Here is a 26,952-nt window from a genome sequence, read left to right on the forward strand (position 1 = left end):
GTGTATATATGTGTATATGTATATATGTGTATATCTGTGTATGTACTTTCCTCAGATCTTCATCTCAGTCAACTGCCTAAGCACGGACTTCTCCTCTCAGAAGGGAGTGAAGGGCCTTCCTCTCAATCTACAGATCGACACATACAGCTACAATAACCGCAGCAACAAGCCCATCCACCGGGCCTTCTGCCAGATCAAGGTGTTTTGCGACAAAGGGGCTGAGAGAAAGATCCGAGACGAAGAGAGGAAGCAGTCCCGCAGGAAAGGCAAGGTGGCCGACCTCAACCCGGGCCTGTCCTGTGAGTGGCGACGCCTCAGAATGTTACGAGGCAACAGTGTGACATATTGGCACCATAAAAAGACTTTAACCCGCTCCTCATTTTATGACCCTGTTTTACAGTCGTGGATGTCAAAGTGCCCATCCTGCAGAAACGCAACGACGTGACCATCTTCAAGATGATGAATGATCTTGAGACCCAGCCGGTGCTCTTTATACCTGACATTCACTTCTCTACCTTTCAGCGCCATGTGAGTTGCCACACAAAATGCACATGCACACTCTCTTGCCCTGCAGTGAGCCACACATCCACCCACTCATGGGTCATGGTGACCTGTTCAGTACAGTAAAAGGCGGTAACAAAGTGTGTGTTGTTGGTGATGCCAGTTGCAGGAAGTATCTAAGTACAAATACTTTGTTGCTGTGCTAAAGTTGAGTTTTCACGCATCTGTAGGTTTTTTCCCCCCTCCTAACACATTCACTGACAATCACAAATGTATTCGGGAATTGAAAATATGACGTAGAGCACCATTCCCGAATATTTTCAGTTTTTTCATGTTTGGGTGCCGTTAATTGCTGGCCATGTCTTCTGGCAATTTTTTTTTACACACGGGGAGCATTTCCCTTTTTCCCATGCTAGCGCATTGTTTCAGCTTCAGCTGTTGTTAAAGCATTTTATAAACCAATATGTATGTATTGCATTGTATCTTGGACAGCTGCCCTCATTTCAAGCTCATATGACTCCAGACCCATATAATTTAGGAATTAACTCTTTTTCTGATGTTTGCATCAGAAAAAGTCTAAGGTTTCCAACACTGTCTTGAATGTTTATGTAGTCCTAAAACTCAATATTTTGTGGGTCCTATAATTCAAGTGACTATGACAAAAACCCTGGCACTGGAGTGGACACATTTTTGCACGTCTGGCAGTGAATAATTTAAACACCAACACATTACCACACAAACTCCAAATCATTTAATGTGGAAAATCAGTTTTTTTGCTGAAATCTGCACCAAAATGTTATTCACTGTGTTTTGGATAATGATTATTAATCAACTCATTGATCGGTTATCATATCAGAATATCAGAAATCATCACCATACTCAAAATGCACACCGGTTTGGTGTTTATTCTTACTCTGAGCAATAAACTGGGATACTTGGACAAGTAAGATGCTCCTCATGTATGGTCTTATGAGCATCGCTCGTGGTTAACTTGTCAAATTATTTGAGGCAAATGCATTCTCTTGTGCCACCCCACAAACCGCCTGCTCCTGGCATGTTTTATGACCAGTGTCATGGCCACAGTGGAATTTAAATGAAGAGTAAGAGCATGTCGCATGCACACTTAAAGGACAACCGACGCCGCCGGACAAGTTATGTCCATAATTTGTAAAATCACTTCAAATGATTTCTACTGAACGTATTTTACAAAGATTCCACCGCATATAGCTGTATTTTATGTTTTAAGAGTTGCGCTGAATATTCAGGAAGTCTTGTTTTTGAGTTGGTGATGATACCTACCGTGACGTCACGTGAACGCCCCTGATCGAGAAAGCGACACACAATGCATTTTGGGTACTTTGTTTGGTCTGAAAACTTTGTGATGATCTGTGTTGATGGCGAAATTAGAAGGAAAACACATAAATAATGCGATGGTGAATCGTTGTGTGTTGCACCAAGACTACTATTTGATTCGAGTTGATGCAAATTCCCAGCAGACCAATCAGCTCATTTCCAACGGAGCTGGGGCGCCATCTTGTGCATTTTCCGGGACGCTACATTGCAGTCCTGACGGCTCGAAATGATACGCAAGTACTTCTTTAATCGATTGCAAACATGTATGCTTTCCTCCTCAGAACTATTTGAATCATATTCATAACTGGATGAGTAACAAGAAAGTATCTTCTCCGAATCTGAAGCCATTGTTTTGATTCTAAAGCAAGGCACGACGTACTGGCGTGAAGTCACGAACAAGGGGGTGGGTCCTTCTGAAACTGAAACTTTCTAAGGTCATTTTGAAGTAGTTTTTTTTACACTTTAACTCATTTTTATTGGTGTTTTGCATTTGACTAAAAATACCAGCCTGTGTGTTTTGGGTATTTTATATGCTATAAAACGTTTTTCGGATGTCAGTTAGGAAACACAAAAAGGGTGTCAGTTGTCCTTTAAAGGACGACCGACGTCTCCGGACAAGTTGTGTCCATAATTTGTATAATGTATTCAAATGACTTCTACTGAGCGTATTCCACCTCATATAGCTATATTTTACGTTTTAAGACTCGCGCTGAATATTCCGGAAGTCTTGTTTTTGAGTTGGTGACGAGTCCGTACGTTGCGTCACTGAAGGAACGCCCCTGACCGAAAAAAGGACACATTGTAGCAGTCCATCCATCATGTCAATGCATTTTGCTGTACTTTGGTCTGAAAACGTTATGTAGGACCACAAAGAGTCAGAAGAGGGCGACAAAGCTCCATGTAAGGAATTAATCAGCCTGTGGAAACGGGCTGATTAATTCCTTACATGGCTTTGTTGCCATGTTCTGCCTTTTTTGAGTGCGACACTTCCCACCCCTGATGCCTCAAAATGACACAGAATAAATTCTTTAATCGATTGCAAACATGTATGCTTTCTTCTTCAGAACGATTTGAATCTTATTCATAACTGGATGAGTAACAAGAAAGCATATTCTCCGAATCTGAAGCCAGTGTTTTGATTCTCGACCAAGGCAAGACGTCTTGCCGTGACACCACGAACATGGGGGCGGGACCTTCTGAAACTGGCCACTTCGGTTTCAAATTGAAGTACTTTTTAGACACTTTAAGTCATTTTTATTGGTGTTTTTCATTTGACTAAAAATATCGTACTGCGTGTTTTGGGTATTTTAGATGCTATAAAACGTATTTCTGATGTCAGTTAGGAAACAAAAAAGTGACGTCGGTTGTCCTTTAAGTAACAATTTTTTTGAGTGTTGGCATACAAGCAGTCGGCGGCCTGTTAGATGAGACGTGTTCACTGTGGACTCTGACCAGGTTGACCACGTCATACCACAAGCATGTGTATGTGTAAGTCACACATGTGTATTTATATTTCATCAAGGAGATTGTGAACAAACTCTTGTCTCTAATAATATGAGACAGCGATGAACCGTTTTCAAACCTCAAATGTGAGTATCTTGACTCATTCACTGCCAGACGTGCAAAAATGTGTCCACTCCAGTGCCAGGGGTTTTGTCATTGTCACCTGAATTCCAGGACCCACAGAATACTGAAGTTTAGGACTACATAAACATCCAATGCAGCGTAAGAAACCGTAGACTCTCTTCTTTCATCAGAAAAAAGAGTTAATTCCTAATTTATAATAGTTTGGAGTTATCTGTGCTTGAAATGGGGGTGTCTGTCCAAAATACCATGCAGTACATACATATTGATATATATAGTGCTTTAACAACAGCTGAAGCTGGAACAAAGCGCTAACACGGACAAAAGGGAAATGCTGCCCCTTGTGGAAAGGAAAAACATTGACAGAGGCCATGGCCAGAGCTTTATCGGCAAGAAAAAAACAAAACCCGAAGTTAACGAAGAGATGACACAGAGATTTGCTAAATCCTCTGACGTTATAATTGTATATTATGACAATCTGTGGGCTTTATTTATTTATTTATTTATTTATTTATTTATTTATTTATTTATTTATTTAATCATTTATAACAATTCCTCTGATGTTTTATTACCTTGTTGAAATAATTCTTCATACATTTGCAGTGAAAAGGGCAAGCCCGATAATTATGAACAGTCACGTGTCAGTGACGGCCATTTAATTGCATTGAATAATGTACAGGGTGATTCAGAAAGATTCTTAGTATTTCAAAAACGAATCAAAGTTAGTCTGTTTGGAGGAAATGCATCATTTATAGAACTGCCAAGTTCATTCATATTGTCCAATGATTGTCTGTTTCCAACAAAAACTTATTGAAACACACCCACAAACTGAGCCATGTTTTATCAAATAGAATGTACTGTAATCCCACTGAATGAAATCCTTCCTCTTCAAAATGTACCATCCTTGAATTGTATCGAGCTATGATTTTACTGGGATGATGCACTCTTTTACTCACAAGTCTAAGCGAGAAAAGTGACCTGACCACATCTAATTAAGCGAAAGGTCACTCGTATCTCAAGACATCACTGTATATTATTCAATATGTATTGCATGTATTGTATTGTATAATATGCGACCATTTTTCCTGATAGGAGCGCTTTCAAATGTGTCCGATTGGTATCAGGGAAAATGCTCCCTTTTGCCCCCCATTGATTGTGTTTAAACTTTGAGGGCTTCCTGCTTGATAAACAATCATCTCTGTGCCAAAAAAAAGAGCCCGCCTCCCTACACTGCTAACATTTACTTTGGTTATTTTTGGTGCTGCCGCTAACTTTGAACCTGGCTATCACTTTCTGATAAACTCTTGAGCTTACTGGCTTCATCGTTCCCGGAATACAATTCAAATCACAGCAACTTTAATCAATACAGTGGAAAGAAAGAAATCCTTTACAATATTTTTTTATGAATCATTTCTTGGCTTTTCCTTTCCTGAGTTGTGGCTCCACTCCAGTTCTCTGAGCTCAGCTGACATTTGACTTATATCACCTCTCTAACTGGGTCAACCCTGTGAACTTGTTGGCCGTCCAACAGACCGACCAGCCCTGGCATGACGTGCTTTCTCAAAATGCACCGGTAGCTCCGAAACCTCAATGTCAGCAATGGCCGAATTTGATTCCTCATGTTCAGTCTTGTGGTGTTAATTTCCTTCTTTGTGTGTGCGTGCGTGCGTGTGTGTGTGTGTTGCAGCCTTTTGCAGCGGAAGATGGAGAAGACAGGTGAGCCCGGATTTCACACTTGGTTCTGTTCACATTTTTTTTCACGATTGCTACCGTGTCGACCTTTTAGCACCTTTTCAGTAAATAGGCGCAAAGGGAAAAGTATTGTTTTTAGAGAAGGCTTGAAAGGCGTTGCATACCCACGTTTGTTCTCCAGTGTCTTTAACTGCCTGTTAACTGGCTGTGAAGGCCTCATAAGAAATGATTTATGTGCCCATTTGTTTCACGCAGCTCTGGCATGAAGAGGTTGCCCTTTAGCGATGATGAGTTCGGGTCACCGCCCAATAAGGTGGCCAGGGCAGAAGAACCCAAGAAAGGTAGGCATTACGCGAGTGTCTGTATGTGAACACGCACTCGTGCGTGTGGTTTTAATATTAGTTAAAGGAGTAAGGAAAGTTGGGGTTCTTGTTGTGGGGGGGAATAAACGTGCTAACGCGAGTACACATGCATGTCAGCTTGCTCTGGTAGCCTCTCAATTTCAAGTGCTTGCACCCACCCACCCACACACAGACACACACACACACATGCTGAGGCCTTCACTCATTGGCTTCCAACAAAATACCATTTCCACACAGGCACACAACAAACAAATTTGTGCCCTTTACCCTAGATTTGAGCTAGGGTAAGTAGTATGGCCCGCGGACCAAATGCAGCCCATTCTATTCTTGAATCTCCAATCGAGGATTCACATTAACTCATTCACTGCCATTCACGAATTTATTCGGGAATTGAAAATTTAACATAGAGCGCCATTCCCAAATGAGTTTGGGTTTTTTTTTTTCTTGTTTGATAAAGCGCTGGAGTGGACACATTTTTGCACATGTCTGTCAGTGAATGAGATAAGAGTGCTGTTAAGAGTGATATCTGGTGCAACATTTATTTCTGAAAATGGATTTTCAAAATTCAACAAAACCATAAAACTCCAACAAACCAATTTCCATAAACTCATTCACTGCCGGACTTGGAAAAATGTATCCACTCCAGTGGATACAGGGTTTCTGCCATTTTCACTCAAATCCCAGGACCCACAGAATATTGAGTTTTAGGACTACATAAACATAAACAGTCAATGCAGCGTAAGAAATCTTTGACTTTCTTCTTTCATCAGAAAAAAAAAGAGTTAATTCCTAAATTATATGGGTCTGGAGTAATATGAGGTGCAAGTGGGGGCGGCTGTACAAAAGGCAAATGCTGCCCACTCGTGGTAGGGAAAAACATTTCCAGAGGTCTGACCACTGGTTTATCAGCAAGAACAACCAAAACCCGAACAAATTCGGGAACGGCGCTTCACATCATATTTTCAATTTCCGAATCCATTCGGAATGGCAGTGAATGAGTTAAAAACAGACAATTCCAAAAAATTCACCGAGCTGTAAAATTATTTGAGCTTGCATTTCAAATTTGGTTATGACCCGAATGATGATAAAGTGGTCTGGAAAATGGACAGATGATTTAAGACAGCGATTAACCGAAAATTGAAATAAATAAAACATCTGCATGTCCATAGGCTCCCTCTTGTGGTGTGTGAAATAATCACTGTATGAATTGTTCAACCTGTGCGTAAAGACACTGACTTTTGTTAGTCCGACCTTACCCTGATGATTTATTTCCATGTGGGTCATATGGGAGTATTTTGGATGTATTTTGTGAGACTGAGTTTGTTCCAGAAAAATGTGAGTATATCTTATTTTAGGAGGTGTGAGAACATTGCTTGAGGGAAATGTAATAAGAATTACTGTATGATACGAACGCTTCATTACAAAGGAGAGCGTTGACATCATTGATTACTCTCAAGGAGCTCCAAGAAGAAAACGTGCAAGGGTCAGAAGATATTTTGTTTACCTCGCATAATTTGTTTTTCAACTTTTTCCTCAGTTTATTGGGTCACTAAACATTTCCACACCAAATCCAGGAGACACAACTCGAGGCCACTTTATTTTGAAGGGTTTACATTTTAAGCTCCTTTTTGGAGAAGCGTGACCTCAAATGTCTTTTAATCATCAATGGCTTAAAAGAAATTGTGTTATTGAAAGGAAACAAAAGGTTGCACGTGGACTTTTTTTTCGTGTTTGGCTAGGCATTCAGTAGTTCAACCGGTGCGCCAGCTACAGTCAGTGAGGTTGTTGTTGAACAAAGCTGTCAATCATTTGCAGCGCTGCATTTTAAAAAGACAGCAAACACATTTTCACATGGCAGCTCAAGACCGATGATGAGCGGAAACAAACAACCGCCCATTGCATTACATGGTCACCTCGAAACATCGCCACCAGAAATGACTCAGACGAGCGCACCCTCAATTTTTCTCGAAATAGAACCTGCCGATGAATGACGTGCACTGTTTTCATGCTTCCAAAAAAGGTTTCTGACCAAATACTGTAAATATAAAAAAAACTGGTTCAAGAGAAGAATTGTGCTATTATGTCCCTTTTGTATGTTTGCAATCATGTATGATGATTACAGTGTGTGCGTGCACTCTGTCTGGGCCCTGAGCCACTTCTTTTTTCTTTTTTCCTCGAATAATGACTGCGGTCTCGAGTCAGTTAAAAAAAGTGGAGGTATTTTGCATGGCATTGTCAATTGAGATGTCTGTGCCAGATGCATGGTTGTTTTTGTGTCATCGTGTTGCCAAAAGCAACATGTTAACATGGTATTACGGATCTGGAAAGCCCTGATGGGTCTTCGTATGAGAGATGAAGTCAGTTAATTTGAGCGATTTGGAAAATTTGGACATCTGTCCACCCACCCAGCCAGTCATTTTGTATCCAATACAATTTTATTGATGGAGCGCTTTCGCAAGCCACAGTCCTAGCCTCAAGTCTGGCTGGCCGTTCACTGCGCAAGGTGTCCACTCTAGTTGGCATCCCTGGTGCAGAGAAAAGAAAGGCCATCACGGAGGCAGCAGAAAGGTCCTCTAGATGATTCTGGATGTCTTCGGTGTCAATCAAAAATTTCTCCATAAACTCCAATTAGTCCAAAATTCCTCAGCCCGGATCATCACTAAAACCCCTCCTTTCACCACATCACCCCTGTCCTCCAGCAGCTCCACTGGCTCCTTGTTAAATTTCGTATTGAATTCAAAATACTTCTGCTTACATTCAAAGCTATCCATAACCTTGCCCCTCCCATACCTATCTGATAAATCTCCGTTCCCTCTCGGTCCCTCAGATCCTCATCCTCCCTTCACCTATGTGTGCCTTCTGCCCGTCTCACCACGATGGGGTGCAGAGCTTTCAGCCACTCTCCTCCCAAACTCTGGAATTCACTTCCACACAACAGCCGTAATATTGACTCCCTTCCTACTTTCAAGTTCCACCTCAAAACCCCATCTGTTTAAAATTGCATTCCTGGTGTAGTTCAATCAGCTATTAGCTTATTATTTATCATTTTATTTATGGTTTTATTGTTTTGTGCATTGTTTTTGTTAATTGTGTGTGTCCTTGAGTGTCCTTGAGAGTTCTGAAAGGCGCTTGGAAATTAAATGTATTATTATTATTAGTAGTATTATTATTAGTATTATTAGTATTTTAGTATTATAAAAGGAGTCACCTGTGCATTGTTTTTGTTAATTGTGTGTGTCCTTGAGGTTCCTTGAGTGTTCTGAAAGGCGCTTGGAAATTAAATGTATTATTATTATTAGTAGTAGTATTATTATTAGTATTATTAGTATTTTAGTATTATAAAAGGAGTCACCTGTGGGCCAATGCTGCTGGGACACAAGCTGGAGTCTGGCTGGGCCACCTGAGGGAAGTTGTATAAAGTTGGAAGATCACTGATGTGTCCCAGTGCATCTGAGGATCTTATCTGAGGATCTATCTGACAGTTACATAAGATATCAAGTTGTTTTTCTTAAAGGATCATCTTGATACAAACTCTTACAGATCTGGACAATCTGAGCTGTGTAATATATAACGGATTACTTGATTTATATTTTTTATTAACTGGGTTTTATGTGCAGATAACCTTTGCCCTAATCCGTGACATAATCAAATCATCACTGAGTAATAGCATAACACATTGCTGACTCTGTTACTTGTGCTGTATTTTTATTTATTTTTATTTGTGTTTGTTTGGTTGGTTAGTTAGTTAGTTAGTTAGTTAGTTAGTTAGTTAGTTAGTTAGTTAGTTAATCGATGAGAAGGTTTCTTCAGCCGTCATCTGTACAAAAGTGAAGGTTTCGGACGTTTCGCCTCCTATCCAAGAGGCTTCGTCAGCGAACTAAAGTCTGACTGGTCGTATCGGCCCCATTTATATATCCCTAATGTCCAGACATGGTGGCGCCGGACACCGCTATGATAGGTCCCTACTCTCAGGTTGGGGGGGCAGAGGACCCCTCCCACCGGTTTAATGAAGGATTTTGTTGTCATTAAACCGGTCTGGTGGGGTGAGGTTCAATTTGGATCGTTCATACAATAGCCTGCTTAGGCAAAACAGGTTAAGCAACTTTCGTAATGCTGATGAGGGTCGTTATGCTGATGAGGTGATACCGGTGGGAGTGGGGGTAATAGGCCAGTCGTTAGTCAGGAATGTAGGAACAATCAGTGGGGCCACAGGGAGGGGTCCTCTGCCCCCCCAACCTGAGAGTAGGGACCTATCATAGCGGTGTCCGGCGCCACCATGTCTGGACATTAGGGATATATAAATGGGGCCGATACGACCAGTCAGACTTTAGTTCGCTGACGAAGCCTCTTGGATAGGAGGCGAAACGTCCGAAACCTTCACTTTTGTACAGATGACGGCTGAAGAAATCTTCTCATCGATGGACCACTCCTGTACGACTGAGAGCTTACACAGAAGTTAGTTAGTTAGTTAGTTAGTTAGTTAGTTAGTTAGTTAGTTAGTTACCACCCCATCCCTTTTCAAATTGCTGCCGTGGACTGCAAATTTCCCCATTGTGGGACGAATAAAGGTTTTCTGATTCTGATAAATAGAAAACGAGTCGGGTTGTCTGGAAGTATACAAGTGTAAATTAGCATAATTATCATTCATCTAGAAAGCTCACATGAAGCACTTTAATATGAGGCGTTGCTTGACAGGTGAGCTGCCTTTAATGGAGCGCTTTGTGTTTGCCCACCACAGTCCTGTTGTACGTGCGCAAGGAGACGGAGGAGGTGTTTGACGCCGTCATGTTAAAAAATCCCACACTGAAAGGCCTGGTGGACGCTGTAAGTATCATTATTTAATATAAAAACTCACCCAGATGAACTTGGGGACCTTTTCTTTTTAATCAGTGGCAGATGGAGACATCGCCGTCTGCAGCTCTGGGATGACATTGCAGCTAAATGAGCTGTGACGGGACGCCCACCTGGTTCCCTTGGGTCCAGAGTGGGAAGCATTTAAGGAAACATGACGAGGTTTTATGTTTGCAGATTTCAGAGAAATACGACTTGCCTTTGGACAAAGTTGGAAAAGTCTACAAGAAGTGCAAGAAAGGGTATGTATGAGTCACGATAAGCAAACCTGACTGACAGGTACTTTTTGGTTTTCATGTCGTGTCTTTCACGTCAAATATCAGCAATGTCCTCCTCCTGTGGGAGGTTTACCGCTACGGCTGGAGCTGAAGCAGACAGCTTGTTCAGTTGTCATCCAGTCAGTGGCAGATCTGGCTCTATTGTGAATTCAAATCTTTACAAAGGCTTGATTTTGATTGACACCATCAGAGAATTATTCACTGAAGTATTTTAGGGCATGGGGAAAAAAACATTTTTGGACCCCATTTTGTGAAGTAGGTCTTGCCATGGGCCATTGGATTTAACCCTTTCAGGGACAGCAGTTATTACAGTGGTTATCAGCTGACAGGTTGTCATTACTTGTGCATGAAAGGGTCATGCCCCTGAATTAGCATCTTTGACTAAAAAAATGCATGGAAATGTCACTGTCTGTAAAATTTTAACTTACATGGAGGAATTGGCATATGATGGACAACGAGTGCACAGCTGTAAGTTTTCTTGGCACCGCCATGCCAATTAATTCCAAATGACTGCTCCTGCCTTCAGAACTTTAAAATGTATATGAAGCGGCTACCATTTCTCCGGAAAAGCGCATCCATTTAACGCATCTTGGACAATGGACATCAAGGTTTAAAGTTCTGAGATATGATCCTTTGTTCTTTGTGGTCTAAGGAGGTTTTGTGATTTTTTTTTTTTTACAAACACATATTGATGCACTACCATGTTGATGAGTCACTGATTTATGCGTCAAATGTGCATATGCATGGTTGAATCACAATGTTGTGCAGACGTATTCATTCAAAATTAGTTGATGATACACACCCTTGAGGTGGTGGGCTGGCAGCTTTGTGCACAAATTTGGTTAAAATCATCAGTTTGTCTCAAATTCAGATAATGAAGAAAAAATATTCAAAATAAGCAATAACATTGATTTCAAAAAATAGATGTGAATATTTGTCCCGGGGCGGCCCGGTAGTCGAGTGGTTAGCACACCGGCTTCACAGTGCAGAGGTCGCCGGTTCGCGTCCCGGTCCGGTTTCCTCCCACACTCCAAAAACATGCATGGCAGGCAGATTGACCACTCCAAATTGTCCCTAGGTGTGAGTGTGAGAGTGACTGTTGCATGTCTTTGTGTGCCCTGCGATTGGCTGGCAACCAATTCAGGGTGTCCCCCGCCTCGTGCCCGAAGATAGCTGAGATAGACTACAGCAACCCCCGCGACCCTAATGAGGAATAAGCGGTACGGAAATGAGATGAGATATTTGTCCCACCGGTTTCGTTGCAAGTGTTGTATTGTGTGTAATAATGTCATTTGGATTGGATTGAATTAGCCTTAATTAGTCTCGCAGTGGAGAAATATACATTTCACAGCAGCAGAGTGATGAAAGTACCGTATTTTCACGACCAAACGGTGCACCGTGTGAAAAGGCGCAGTCTCATTTATGTGTGCCATTTCTGTATTTAACACACACATTGGGCGCACCGGATGAAAGGACGCAAGTTTTATATACCGGTACATATCCTCTACTGCTATACGTACGTCCGCCTCACAACAACACACAGGCATACAAGTATGCGTATTTAAAAAACAGATCAGGAGCAAAACTGAGTTTGGTAGTGCTTTATTTATTAATTACAAAGGAATAACATTTTGTAATCATCACTCAATATGCGTCGGCATGGTAAAAAGGAGCACATTACCAGTACCGACTTTTCTGAAAGCTCAAACCACCGTGCTAGCAGACACGTTAGCCCAAGCATCCACAATCCATTGTCAAACTGTGGCGTAACATCCAGCCCTTTTCGTTTGCCTTAATAATGACGCCTGCTGGAAATGTCTCTTTAGGCAAAGTCTTTCTTTTAAAAAAATCACAATCGCCGGGAGTTTCTCTCCGTTAGCGTGGCAGCCTTTTTGTCAGCTTTTCAGAATAATTCGCCGGCCGTCGCTACAGTAGTCCCGGTCCGCATGGAAAAATCGCACAGTTTCATAAAACGCCAGCACCAAGACGGACCTCCTTGGAAATGTTCAATTTTCATTTCCTCCGCTAGCGTTGCTGCTCTGAGTGGGACGGTGACAGTCGAAACGCTCCTTCCGCTCGCTCTTCGGTCGCCGATCGATTGCTTGAAGCTTTCCTCCAACTCCGGCCACCTTGCCTTATGTCCGCGTATTATGTCACGGCGGCTCCATTCCCATGTTCCTCGGCGTAGTTGATAGCCTTCAGTTTAAATAAACTGAGCTTCATAACCATATCTCTTTGCCATTTTCAGGGTTGTTAAAACAGCAATGTTCTACATAAAGCACATACCTGTTCGTTTATACACAAACCACGCCCGCACACCCCCCTCGTTTTCTCTTCACGTCCTCCTCATGGTGGTCTCTAAACACGTCCGCACTACAGGGCGCACCGCACATTTTGAAAACAATCTGAGACGTTTATATGCGCCTTATGGTCGTGAAAATACGGTAAGAGGAAAGGAAAAAGTAGAAAACAAAATACAGGAGCTGCTGTTAAAGGTAGCCACTCTCGTGGCGCCATCTTCAAGTCAATACAACAACAAAAAAAACCAAATAACAAATAATCCGACAAAAGACACAGACAATCAATCTTAAACTTTCTGCACCCTCTTTGTTGCATGAGGCAATTCTAAATGAAAGAGGAGATGACAAACGATGAGAAGGTTTCTTCAGCCGTCATCTGTACAAAAGTGAAGGTTTCGGACGTTTCGCCTCCTATCCAAGAGACTTCGTCAGCGAACTAAAGTCTGACTGGTCGTATCGGCCCCATTTATATATCCCTAATGTCCAGACCTAGTGGTGCCGGACACAGCTATGATAGGTCCCTACTCTCAGGTTGGGGGGGGGGGCGCGGGACCCCCCCCTGTGGCCCCACTGATTGTTCCTACATTCCTGACTAACGATTGGCCTATTACCCCCACTCCCCCCGGTATCACCTCATCAGCATAACGACCCTCATCAGCATTGCGAAAGTTGCCTAACCTGTTTTGCCTGAGCAGGCTATTGTATGAACGATCCAAATTGAACCTCACACCACCAGACCGGTTTAATGAAGGATTTTGTTGTTTTATAAGAATCGCCTCTTTTACCCCCCTTTCAAACCATCTACGTTCTTTCGATAAGATTTTAACCTCATTGTCGTCAAATGAGTGGTTAGTAGCTTTTAGGTGCAAATGTACTGCCGATTGAGGCCCACTAGTATTATCCCTGCGATGTTGATAAAGTCTTTTTTTGAGAATTTGTTGAGTCTCCCCAATGTACTGCTCTTTACAATTTTCATTCTTACAATGTATGGAATAAACTACATTACTTTGTTTTTCATTTGGTAGCCTATCTTTTGGATGCACTAATTTTTGCCTTAACGTGTTTATCGGTTTGAAATAAGTAGGAATTTTATGTTGCCAAAGGACTCTTTGTAATTTTTCAGAAACTCCTGCAATGTGGAAAGGAGATGACAAAGCATCTTTTTGAACGGTGGATCAGAGACGTGAAATGTACACGTCTGCTACAAGCTAAATATTGAAAGCCACACTAAGCTCTAGCATCTATTGACAAAAAGGGACTATCTCACATCTCCTGTCCCACGTAAATCCGCTTTAATTCCAAGCCGCGACAGTTCCACATGCGCATCGGTGCACTGCACTGACACTACTTTCTTCTCATCGCGGGCTCCTGAAGCCATGCATCCATCCAACCACAGCCTGTCCAACAGCACCGACCTTTCCACTGAACATAACGAGGCTGTCAAAATGCTGCCATTACAGGTGCAAAAAAGCACAATCGCCCCAGAACTGTCAAGCGATGACAGTCAAATGGCACTGACATTCCTCTGAAATCAAAAACAGTGCTAGCATTCTGTATTTGTGCTGCCAAAAGGCAGCACAAATACAGCAGAGCCTCCTTCTTGATGAATGTCGTGGCCAAAAATGCTGAAAAACAATCCATATCCATTCCACACAACGCACAACTACTGACAAAAGAAAACACAAAAGCAAGTAAAAAAAGCAAGGCTCGTGAGAGCACTTGCTGACGACTGGCAGCTCGGCGCCATCTTGGAACTCTTTTTGTACCGCACGTCATTAGACAGTAAACTGTTCAGCCTCATAAACATTTGGAGGATGCCATTTATTGTGGTGATTTCATTTCAAAAACAAATGTCATGCTTTTTTTTTGTCTATATGTCAAGTTTGGTCTGACGAGTGCCAAAAACCCCGATTTTCAGGATCCTGGTCCACATGGATGACAACATCATCAAGCACTACTCCAATGAAGACACCTTCCAAATCTCCATGGAGGAGATGGGCGGCATGTACAAGCTCACCCTCACGGAAATCTGATTGGATACAGTAGGAAAGAGAAGAAGAGGAAGAGTAGGAGGAGGATGAAGGGTTTACACTGTACATTGATGATGGACTTGTGTCATCTTACAAGGCAAAACAAAAAGAAGTAGTATTTAACAAGCCATATAGCTCTCAATGTGCCTCATTGTTGATTGATTCCAAGAAATGTCAGGAGATTTTTTTTTCTTCCTTGTCTCCTGCCTGTGTTTTGTACAAAGCTTCAGTGGTGCTGCTATACCTCATTCTCCTACCCAAAAAGCAGCAGTGTTCCTCATTATCCTGACGTATTCTGGGGAGAAACAGCTCATCTTAATCAAGCCACAGCACTGATGATTACAGACTGTTACAACGGACAGTTACTGTAAAGATCCTAAAATGAGCACTAGGTTAGTCAGGATGGAAGAAAAACGCTGAATATTCAATCTATTTATCACAGAATTAACAGGAAATAAATATGGCAGTATTTAGCATGTAAAAAAAATCATCTTTTGTACAATTAGGAGAAGCATAGTGTACATGCATGTTTTTAAGAGTAGTGCACAGAGTGAAATGGCTTCAATTTCTGACAGATTGAAACAATAGCCTCTTTAGTATTGTTAAATCGAAGGCGAAAAGGCATATTCCCTTGAGAACGAGTCGTGCGTAGCTACAGTAGTTGATGAATTGGTCTAGTAAAGTCACCGTCCTGTTCTGCAAGTGCAATATAACATTTGGATTTAGAAAAAAAATACAGCATGAAAATATTGTACATACTTTCAGAAACATGCTTACATCTTCGGATTTCTTTATATAGCAGTACGTGTGTGTTTGTGTGTATATATTTATTATAAAGAGCGGTTGTGGGTTTTTTTGTGTTTGCTTTGTATACTGTATTCAGATGCCTTTTGTGCCTAATATAATGTTTTTATATGGATTCATTATTGCATTGTGTGTCAAGGGTCAAGAGGTTTTTTAGAAACATATATTTTAATGGAGGCTCAATTTTGTTGTTGTTGATGAACAGATTTGAATGCACAGTCGCGCTCAATAAAAGCTCAATTGTGCTGCTGTCTTCCTGTCTCAAAGTCAAATGATGGATGCGTGTGTATTACAGTGTATGTTCAAATGTGTTCAGGAACAGATGTCTGCATGGGCATTGGATCAACACTGTGGGGACTCGGGAAGCATGCCCGGGTGCTAACACCACCTGGATGCCATTTCCTGTGCTGGCCCTTTAAATAATATTCTTGTCAAAAGCTCTTTGCAAGCTGTGCAGTACATTGATGGAGCTACAAAAGAGACGTTCCTCTGAAATGCTAATGAAAGAACTCCTGCAACAAGGTTGAACATGTAGCAATGCAAATATGCCCCCAAGAGGCAGTTGGAATCTTTGGAGTTATATTGAAATCACACATTGAGTATTTTCAGTCAATCTGTTTGATGTAATCATATTTAGATACAGTGGTTAGAAAATGCCACATTCTTGTGACATAAAAAGAGAGCCCAATATCAATTTTAATGTAACTAAAAACCTGTAATAAATAGATTATTTTAAAGTGACTGACATCATGTCAATTTTGGCAGAGATTTGAATTGTTTTTATCTTGGCAAAGTTTTTCTATTCCCTTTACATCTTTTACTATGACTACTTTGACTCTGTCATTCATGAGAGTAGATAAACCTTTATTAGTCTCACACTGGAGACATTTACACTTCACAGCGGCAAAGTGATGATAGGAAGAGGGAAAGAAAAGAAGTAGAAAAACACAGGAGCTAGCTCCTGTGAAGGCAGCCACTCTTGCGGCTCCATCTTGAAGTCAAAGGAACAAAAAAAAAGACACAAACAGCACTATCTGCCCCCTATGTGTTGTATGAAGCAGTTCTAGATGAAAGAGGAGAGGATCAAAGTGTCCTTTTCACCAGTGGATTAGGGATGTCATGATGAAATGTGGATTTCTGCTACAAGCTAAATTTTGAAAGCAAACAAAGCTGTAGCATCCATTGATGTAAAGAGATTGCCTCACATCTCTTGTCCCACGTAAACCTGCTTCAATTCCAAGGCGCGACAGTTCTACATACTCATCGAAAAACAAAAAGAAAAATTTAAAAAAGATTATTGTGACTGAAATAAAGTAAAAGTGAAAATGTTTTAAAAAAATCTTGTAATGATATAACCAGGACAGCCCTGACAGTGCCATCTTATCACATTATGTTACAGGTTGAGAGGATTAATATTTCACATGAGCTTTCCGAGTTCATTTTACTGTAAATTTATTTTGTTGTTGTGATTTTGTCAAAATGAAATCTTTCCATCATTGTTTTTGTTGTAACTAGGTCACTTAACAAGGTGTGCGCTGGTCTGACGCACATGCAGGTGATGATCATAATTATCACGGGTGTGTCCAGAGTACGTGTTGACAGGCGTGATAAAAGATGACGGCGGTGACAGTCAAGTGTGGAGGTTGTCTCATGTAGATATCATCAAAACAAAGCAAACGCGGGCAAAAAAATACCATACTGCACCCCCCCCCCCCCCTACCCACCGACCCCGCGACATAATTTTCATGCCTTCAGGATAAAGCCATCTGCTTCAGTCTTTGACTCTCTCACTTTTCCTCTCTTTGGGTCCCTCTTTCTCTCTCCGTCTCCAGACAGTGAGCCAACTTTCCTTACTTGTCCTCATTTCACCTCACGATTTCTGTTGCTGTGCTCAAAAGCCAGCCAGCTCTATGCGTTTGATACATGGAGGGGTGGCGGGTGTTCCGGGAGCAGCTGAGGACATTTTTGGTTTCTCTTTAAAACTTATTATCTCCCTGATTGGCAGCTCATTGGTCATGTGGTCAGCGTGTCTCACTACCATTCAAAGCGACCTGAGTTCGCATTTCAGTTCAAGATTCTTCCCGCTCCTGCCTCGTGTTTGTGTCCCGAATGTCTCGATGTCGGGAACCTTTTTGACTAAGAGAGCCATAAAAGTAAAATATTTAGAAATGTTTTTCAGTGAGAGCCACACACACGCGAGCGCGCGCGCACACACGCACATGCACACGCACACACACACACTCTCTTGGCAGTCCATCGAAGTCGAGGATGACGTCGCTTCCATTGCTTTGTGGGGTATTGGACAGTGGTTATTGGCGCTGGCGGCGATGCCACTGTAGGTGACTATGAAGCCCGATTCTGGAGCCACAAATCCTGCCACATTCAGGACATGTGAGGCCAGGACCGGGCTGGCGAGACGGTACTGAAGCAGCACAAAGGTGTCTTTGCTCGTGCCGCACGATCCTCCTCTGGGTGCGCTTGTCTTCAAGTTGTGTCACCCCTTCGTGGCATAAGGAGCGCCACAGTGGCCTGTTCGCTGCAGCAGACTCCAGATCGCTGGGCTTGATGTTGCAGTTCTTTAGAGTCTGTTTAAGCTGGTCTTTGTATCGCAGCTTAGGACCACCAGGCTTCCTCTTCGCTGACAAGAGTTGTCCATAAAGCACCTGTCGAGGCAAGCGGCAGCTAGGCATCCGGATGACATGTCCAACCCACCGAAGTTGCCTCTTTGCCAGTATGGCCTCGATACTGGTGGAGGCAGTGCGTTGAAGGATGTCGGTGTGTGGAACACGATCCTGCCAGGTGATGCCAAGGATTCGTTGGAGGCACCTGATGTGGAATGCATCAAGGCGTCTCACATGGCGTCGATAGATGGTCCAGGCTTCTGCGCCATATAGCAGCGTGGACACACACACTGCTTGGTAGACTGCGATTTTTGTTGGAGTTCTTAAGTGGTTGTTTTCGAACACACGAGTACGCAATCTGCCAAAAGCTTTGGAGGCTTGATGGATGCGGGCCTGGACGTCATCATCAATTAGACAGGAGGGTGTTAGAATGCTGCCGAGGTAGCTGAATTGTTGGAAAACCTTGAGGGGTGTGCCACTGAGGGTGAACGCTGGGGTTGGAGAACTCTCTTTTGCCATGACCTCCGTTTTGGTTACATTGATCACGAGACCGAGTGATCGGTAGACAGAGGACATGGTATCAAGGGCATTTTGCATGGCAGCTGGGCTGTGGGCCAGCAGAGCACAATCATCTGCATACTGTAGCTCGTGGATGCCGCTGATCAGGGTCTTGGTCTTGGCCTGTAGGCGTCTGATATTAAACAGGTTACCATCCAGGCGGAATTGGATTTGTACGCCGCCACCTTCCTGGATGGACTTATGGAAGAGGAGCGTAGCTGTCACATCTCGTTGCCATCCGGGTCGCGCCCCGCCCCTCCTGTCACCTCCTCCGCCAATCTTGGGAGACGGCCCCTCCGATCATCATTCACCTGGGTTCCCACAGCTGATTGTCATTCACTGATTGTGCCTCCTGACTATATCTGTCTGCCGCTCACTACCGTCTCCGTCGGAGTATTTTTGGTCATTGCCGTTTCCACTTCCGTGTTGCCAGGTCTGCTGTCATTTAGTTATCTTCCTCCACTCTTCCCTGTTTGTTATTATTTGATGCATGTTCCAGTAAAGACTCTTGATCCATCCAAGCCTGTCACGCCGTGTATTTCGGGTCCTACCCTATCGCCAAGAGTCCGTCGCTCGAGTTCTGCCTCCTTGCACTCGAGCGCCGTCACACAATACTCCGACCACCCATGGACCCCGCCGGCGATGACAGGTATTTTGCCGCCCTTGTGCAAGAGGCGGAGCGTTCGAGCCAGCTGGCCCAGGCGATTGAGGAAATGCACTACGCCACTTCCTCGCTGGCTCAACGCCTCAAGGAGATGGAAACATGCATCGCCACCCTCACTGTTCCTTCCCCCCCGCCCGTGGGCAAGCGCACTCCCCCGCTACCCCAACCCTCACGCTACGCAGGCGAAACCGAGCGCTGCGCTCAATTCCTCATGCAGTGTGCGCTCGTGTTTGAACAACATCCTGACGCCTACGTTAGCGATGAGGCTAAGGTAGCCTTCATCACCAGCCTGCTCGCGGGTGAAGCCGAAACATGGGTGCTGGCGGTACGAGAGTCCCGACCGGAGCTGTGCGCCTCGTATCCGGACTTCGTAGCCGAGATACGCCGGGTGTTTCACCATCCAGTGACGGAGGTCGAGGCGGAAGGGAGGATCCTCGACTGCGTCCAAGGGGCCCGTTCGGCCGCAGAATACTCCGTCGCTTTCCGGATCCAGGCCGCTGGCAGCGGCTACGGCGACCGAGCGTTGAGGGGGGTGTTTCGTCGCGGCTTGAATTCCGACCTAAAGGACGAGTTGGCTACCCGCGACGCCGGCACCACCTTCGACGACCTCGTCGAGATTGTCATCGGCTTGGATCATCGTCTCCGAGAGCGGCGAAAGGAGCTGAGCGACCGACGGCCCGAGGTACCCCGAAGCCGACCTCGGTCGACCACACCCGGCAGCGACCGCGCGCAGCCCCAGGAGGGACTCCTTGAACCTATGGTGACAGGGGGGGGAGACGACCGCGCCAACCCGAGGGTTCGTCGCACCCGAGGCCCCCAGCCTAGGACCCACGGCCAATGTAAGTCCCCGCCGAAACGGCGTCCGTTGGGGGCTAAGTCCACAACACGAGTCACACGGTTGGAGCTGGAAAGTGAACTATTTGGCCCCTCCAGCTCCCAAAGAGTGCGGGCACTAGTGGACTCGGGGGCCGACGGGTGCATCATCGACCCCCACTTGGCCGACCTTTTGGGCTGCCAACTTATAGATCTCCTTCCCCCTAAGGAGATCGTCGACCTGGATGGCCGATTATTAGCCCGGGTCACCCACCTCACGGCCCCACTTAAGCTCCGAGTGGCAGGCAACCATGTGGAGCACCGCCAATTTTATGTTATGCCCTCCCGGAACGCGCCATTGGTCTTGGGTCTCCCCTGGCTCAAGGCCCATGACCCATCCATTTCTTGGGAGGGCCCCACCATTCAGGGCTGGAGCCCCTACTGCTACGCAAACTGCCTGCGGTCGGCTACGGCAGGGCGTAACCACTCCCGCGGTGGCCCGCCCGAGGCCATCTGCCTCAAAGGCGTGCCACATTGCTACCACGACCTGCGGGAGGTGTTCAGCAAAGACAACGCCCAATCCCTGCCGCCCCACCGACCGTATGACTGTGCTATTGACTTGCAGCCAGGGGCTCCATTACCGGACTCCAGACTTTACCACATTTCACAACCGGAACGGGAAGCCCTGAGCACTTACATAGACTCCTCTCTAGCGGCGGGACTCATTCGCCCGTCGCGTTCCCCGCTGGGCGCAGGGTTTTTCTTTATCGACAAAAAGGACGGATCCCTGCGCCCATGCGTTGACTACCGGGGCCTGAACGACATCACCATCCACAACAAATACCCTCTCCCCCTCATGGATTCGGCCTTCGCGCCCCTTCAGTCCGCCACCATTTTTTCAAAATTAGACCTTCGCAGCGCCTACCATTTGGTCCGAATCCGTGAGGGGGATGAATGGAAAACAGCCTTCAAGACACCTTTAGGGCACTTTGAATACCTGGTGATGCCGTTCGGGCTCACGAACGCGCCTGCCATATTCCAGAATTTGATAAATGATGTGCTCAGGGACTTCCTCAATATTTTTGTTTTTGTTTACCTAGATGACATTCTTATTTTTTCTCGCTCTGCAGAAGAACACCGGCAACACGTCCGACGGGTCCTGGCGCGGCTCCTGCAAAACCGGCTCTATGTGAAGGCAGAGAAGTGTGACTTCCATGTCCGCTCTCTGTCGTTCCTGGGGTTTGTTGTGGAGCAGGGGCAGCTCAGGGCCGACCCCGCCAAAACCAAAGCGGTGGTAGAATGGCCGATCCCAAAGACGCGCAAGCAGCTTCAGCGGTTTTTGGGGTTTGCCAACTTCTACCGCCGCTTCATTCGCGGGTATAGTCAGAAGGCACTCCCCCTCACTAACCTCACGTCCACCAAGCTCCCTTTCAGGTGGACTCCCGATGCTGAGGGGGCTTTCGACCGCCTCCGTCGTGCCTTCACCAACCCCCCTGTTCTGCGTCATCCCGACCCGGAGCTCCCGTTCACGGTCGAGGTTGACGCATCCGAGTCCGGAGTAGGGGCCGTCCTTTCCCAGCGCTCTCCCACCGACCAGAAGCTACGCCCATGCGCCTTCTTCTCCCACCGGCTCAGCCCCGCCGAAGCCAATTATGACGTCGGCAATCGGGAACTGCTGGCGGTCGTCCTGGCCCTGCAGGAATGGAGACACTGGCTTGAGGGAGCTAAACACCCCTTCACCGTCTACACGGATCACAAAAACCTGGCGGCCATCCGGTCGGCCAAGAGACTTAACTCACGGCAGGCCCGATGGTCACTCTTCCTCACCCGTTTTGACTTTTCTCTCACCTACTGCCCAGGGTCACAGAACACCAAGCCCGACGCCCTATCCCGTATCCATGAGCCGGCAGAAAGGGAGGAGACCACCGCCAACATCCTGCCGGCCCAGCGCATCCTGGGCGCCCTGAGGTGGGAGGTTGAGAGAAAAGTCCAGCAAGCCCAGGGAACTACCACCATCCCCAGGGGCTGTCCCAAGGATCGCCTGTTCGTCCCCCCCCCTCTACGCACTGAGGTGCTTATCTGGGGGCACACATCTAAGATAGCCTGCCACCCGGGGGTCAACAGGACGATCCAACTCATCGCCCAACGGTTCTGGTGGCCGGGGTTTAGGAGGGACATCACCCTCTTCGTGAAGGCCTGCCCGACCTGCGCCCGTGGAAAGGCCTCCCACCAGCCCCCGGCCGGACTCCTCCAGCCCCTACCGGTTCCGTCCAGACCCTGGTCCCACATCTCCGTCGACTTCGTGACAGGCCTTCCCCCCTCCCCTGGAAAGACGGTCGTCCTCACCGTAGTGGACCGATTCTCCAAGTCGGCCCACTTCGTTCCGTTAACCAGGTTGCCGTCCGCCACCGAGACGGCTCAACTCCTGGTTAACCATGTCGTCCGTCTCCACGGGATTCCGACGAACATCGTGTCGGACCGGGGACCGCAGTTCGTGTCCAAGGTATGGAAGCGTTTCTGTCGGTCCCTAGGGGCATCGGCGAGCCTGTCGTCTGGTTACCACCCCCAGACCAACGGACAGACGGAGAGGAAGAACCAGGACCTGGAGGCGGCCCTCCGGTGCGTGTGCCTCCACAACCCGGCGTCGTGGGCCCTGCACCTACCCTGGGTGGAGTACGCCCACAACTCCCTGGTCTCCGCAGCCACAGGTCGGTCCCCATTCATGTCCGCCTGTGGCTATCAGCCGCCCTTGTTTCCCACACAGGAAGGCCAGGTGGAGGTCCCGTCTATCGATCATCACCTCAGACGGGCCCACAGAGTCTGGAAGGAGACCAGGGACGCCCTGTCACGCACCGCATCCCGGAACCGGCGGGTGGCAGACCGCCATCGGCGGCAAGCACCCAGCTACCAGGTCGGGCAGGAGGTCTGGCTATCCACGAAGGACCTTCGGCTGGCAGGGTCCTCGGCCAAGTGGGCCCACGCTTCACGGGTCCCTTCCCCATCGAGGCCATCCTCAGCCCGGTCTCGGTGAGGCTCCGGCTCCCACCCACCATGCGGATCCACCCCATGTTTCATGTTTCCCTCCTCAAGTCAGTGGAGACCAGCCCCTTAGCCCCCACGCCCGCCCCCCCACCTCCCCCCCGGATATTGGACAACGGACCAGTCTACACCGTGCGGGAGATACTGGACTCCAGGCGCAGGGGCAGAGGAGTGCAGTACCTGGTCGACTGGGAGGGCTATGGACCTGAGGAACGTCAATGGGTCCCACGTTCCTGGATCCTCGACCCATCCCTCACCCGGGCGTTCCATGCGGCTCACCCATCCAAACCTGGTGGGCCGCCGAGAGGCGTCCCTTGAGGGGGGGGCACTGTCACATCTCGTTGCCATCCGGGGCGCGCCCCGCCCCTCCTGTCACCTCCTCCGCCAATCTTGGGAGACGGCCCCTCCGATCATCATTCACCTGGGTTCCCACAGCTGATTGTCATTCACTGATTGTGCCTCCTGACTATATCTGTCTGCCGCTCACTACCGTCTCCGTCGGAGTATTTTTGGTCATTGCCGTTTCCACTTCCATGTTGCCAGGTCTGCTGTCATTTAGTTATCTTCCTCCACTCTTCCCTGTTTGTTATTATTTGATGCATGTTCCAGTAAAGACTCTTGATCCATCCAAGCCTGTCACGCCGTGTATTTCGGGTCCTACCCTATCGCCAAGAGTCCGTCGCTCGAGTTCTGCCTCCTTGCACTCGAGCGCCGTCACAGTAGCTGCCATCAGGAACAGGTTGAATATAGCAGGGGCCAGTACACAGCCCTGCTTCACCCCGACTTCCACAGGGAACGGGGAAGATTGCTGGCCACCAACAAGTACAGTTGCTTGCATGCCGCTGTGGAACTGTTTTAGGATGCCGAGAAATTTGGAGGGGACGTCAAATTTCTGCAGTATGGTCCAGAGAATGTCACGGTTAACTGTGTCAAATGCCTTTGTAAGGTCGATGAAGGTGATATCGAGGTCCTTGTTTTGTTCCTTGCATTTCTCCTGAACTTGGCGCGCAGCGAAGATTATGTCCAGAGTGCTTCGATCCTTCCTGAAGCCGCATTGTGTCTCTGGGAGGATGTCTTCGGTAATGTGCGATGTAAGACGGAACAGCATTACTTTTGCAAGAATCTTGCCAGCAACAGAAAGTAGGGAGATGCCACGGCTGTTGCCGCAGACTGACTTGTCCCCCTTCCTTTTGTAAATGGTGACAATGTTGCTGTCTTTCCATTCCTGAGGAAGTGTCCCGTTTTGCCAGATGTTGCAGATGAGGTGGTAAAGCTTCCGTGTCAGGAGGTAACCGCCGCTCTTGAAGACCTCAGCTGGAAGTCCATCAGGGCCAGGGCTTTTGTTGTTTTTAAGGCTCCGGATTGCAGAGAGGACCTCTGTGAACTGAGGAGGTTCATCAAGGGAGGGAACTGATGGAAGCTCTGGGAGGGAGTCAAGGACAGATGTGTCTGAAGGGTTTACTTGGTTGAGCAGGGAGTCAAAGTGCTCTGCCCAGCGCTCAAGTATTAGCTGTTTGTCCTTCAGTAGTACAGAACCGTCTGCAGATTTAACTGGGACAATGTGTTGTCTTCGTGGGCCGTGCAGGGATTTTACAGCATCATAGAAGGCGTGTGTGTTGTTGTTGTCTGCATGCCTCTGGATTTCTTGGGCCTTGCTGAGCCACCACTTGTTCTCCATCATCCTCAGCTGTTTCTGTGTTTCACCACGGATGGCCTTGTAGTGAGAGAGGAGAAGTGGAGAATGAGGGTTGGAGAGAAGTGTGGTATGGGCTTTGCGCTTGGCTTCCAGAAGCTCCTGTATGGCAGCTGAGCTGTTATCGAACCAGTCTTGATGACGTTTCTGAGTGAAGTCGATGGTGTCAGAGGCAGCTTGATGAATTGTTGTCCTCAATTTTTTCCACCTGCTTTCAACATCAAGGTCACCGTTACTGGTGTCGTTGTCCAGGCTGGCAAGTCCCTCTGCCAGCTTGTGGCGGTAGCTGGCTGCACATTCTGGGGACTCCAGGGCCCTGGTGTTAAGACGCCTTTGGGGTTGCTGTTTCTTATGAGGAGGTCGAATTCTCAGCTTGAGCCTGGACTTGATCAGTCGATGATCAGTCCAGCATTCAGCCCCACGCATGGCCCGCGTGATGCAGACATCATTTTGGTCTCGTTGCCTTGTGATGATGTAGTCCAGTAAGTGCCAATGTTTGGACCTGGGGTGCATCCATGATGTGATGTATTTCTTTTTCAGCTGAAAGATGGTGTTAGTTACAATCAACTGATGCTCAGAGCACAGAGTGAGGAGTCGGAGGCCATTGCTGTTTATTTTCCCCGTCCCGTGCCTTCCGATTACTTGTTTCCAGAGCCTGGCATCAGTACCTACTCGGGCATTGAAGTCACCCATCAGAACAAGTTTATCAGAGGCAGGGATTTTGGATATGGTAGCATCCAGGGACTCGTAGAAGGCATCTTTGGTGTTATCGTCAGCATCCAAGGTGGGAGCATAGGCGCTGATTAAAGTTGCGAAGCGACCTTTTACCAGGGGAATACGCCAGGTCATAAGCCGTTCACTGATGCCTTGGGGGGACTCGGGGATGTTACTGAGTAAGCTGCTTTTCACAGCAAAGCCAACTCCATGGAGTCTTCGCTCATTCTCTGGGAGACCCTTCCAGAAGAAGGTGTAACCTTCACCAACTTCTGTGAGTGAATCCTCGCCTGAGAACCGAGTCTCACTGAGTGCGCCAATATCGATGTTGTACCTCCTCAGCTCATGTGCGATGAGGGCAGTTCGTCTTCGAGGTCTCTCCATCCCGTCTCGAGCATCGAGGAGGGTGCGAACATTCCAGGAAGCCAGGTTCATAGTCATGGGTTTGATTATATTTCGTTTTCGACCGCAGAGGGGGGATGCCTTGGTGGCCGCGGTGGGCCACCCAGGTGTGGTGGAACAAGCAATGTTTAGGTCACCTTTTCTAGACCCTTCCCCTATAAGGGGTGAGCAGTGCGGACCCTGAATAGGGCTGCTCAGACGCACAGGATGCTGCCGAAGGATAATGTTGCTCCATCCCATCTTCGCAACGACCATCAATCCTGTACCGCCCCTGTGTAGGAATCAAGCTAGAAGCTTCCAGTCACATCCATGACCTGCCCCCGTCACTTTATCCTATCGCCAGTGGACTTATATGGTGGAAGCTGAAACCTGCGCTACTAGTGGATTTAGTGTGAGGGACGGGGCGCGCAATTCCTTCCCCCACATACTTGGCCGCACTCACTGTATTCCAGTGGCAAGAGTGAAGACTCGAGACGACCTTCAGGTGAGTGCGGTTGCAAGGGGCTGCCGGTGGTCCGATCTGTTGGACTCCGCCTACGCCTACCCCCGGGTGCGGATTTGGGATCACTCTTTGTCTGGCCTCTACCCTCCGACCTGTTCGGCTTGGGTGACCCTGCCAGGAGTACAAGACTCCAGCCGACATAGCTCTCGGGGTCACGGAGACGCGCAAAGTGCCTCACCACGATAAGGTGG

At 46.8% G+C, this 26,952-nt stretch overlaps 1 protein-coding gene across 6 annotated transcripts in view; it reads left to right on the forward strand.

Annotated features, from left to right (window-relative positions):
- Positions 1 to 16,000, forward strand: part of grhl1 (grainyhead-like transcription factor 1) — a 41,087-nt gene extending 25,087 nt beyond the window's left edge. For 5 of the 6 annotated variants that reach the window (XM_089003767.1, XM_089003769.1, XM_089003763.1 and 2 more), the window contains 7 exons: positions 56 to 299; positions 401 to 528; positions 5,126 to 5,154; positions 5,386 to 5,471; positions 10,231 to 10,316; positions 10,521 to 10,585; positions 14,840 to 16,000. In XM_089003767.1, coding sequence (XP_088859893.1) covers positions 56 to 299; positions 401 to 528; positions 5,126 to 5,154; positions 5,386 to 5,471; positions 10,231 to 10,316; positions 10,521 to 10,585; positions 14,840 to 14,954 — 753 coding nt within the window. In that variant the 3' untranslated portion in view covers positions 14,955 to 16,000. The remainder of the gene's footprint in view (positions 1 to 55; positions 300 to 400; positions 529 to 5,125; positions 5,155 to 5,385; positions 5,472 to 10,230; positions 10,317 to 10,520; positions 10,586 to 14,839) is intronic. The other variant, XM_089003764.1, reaches the window with a different exon arrangement.
- The last annotated feature ends 10,952 nt before the right edge of the window (positions 16,001 to 26,952 follow it).

The sequence above is a fragment of the Hippocampus bargibanti genome, linkage group LG09 (genome assembly GCF_051943395.1).
Source record: "Hippocampus bargibanti isolate YZ-2025 linkage group LG09, ASM5194339v1, whole genome shotgun sequence".
NCBI lineage: Eukaryota > Metazoa > Chordata > Actinopteri > Syngnathiformes > Syngnathidae > Hippocampus > Hippocampus bargibanti.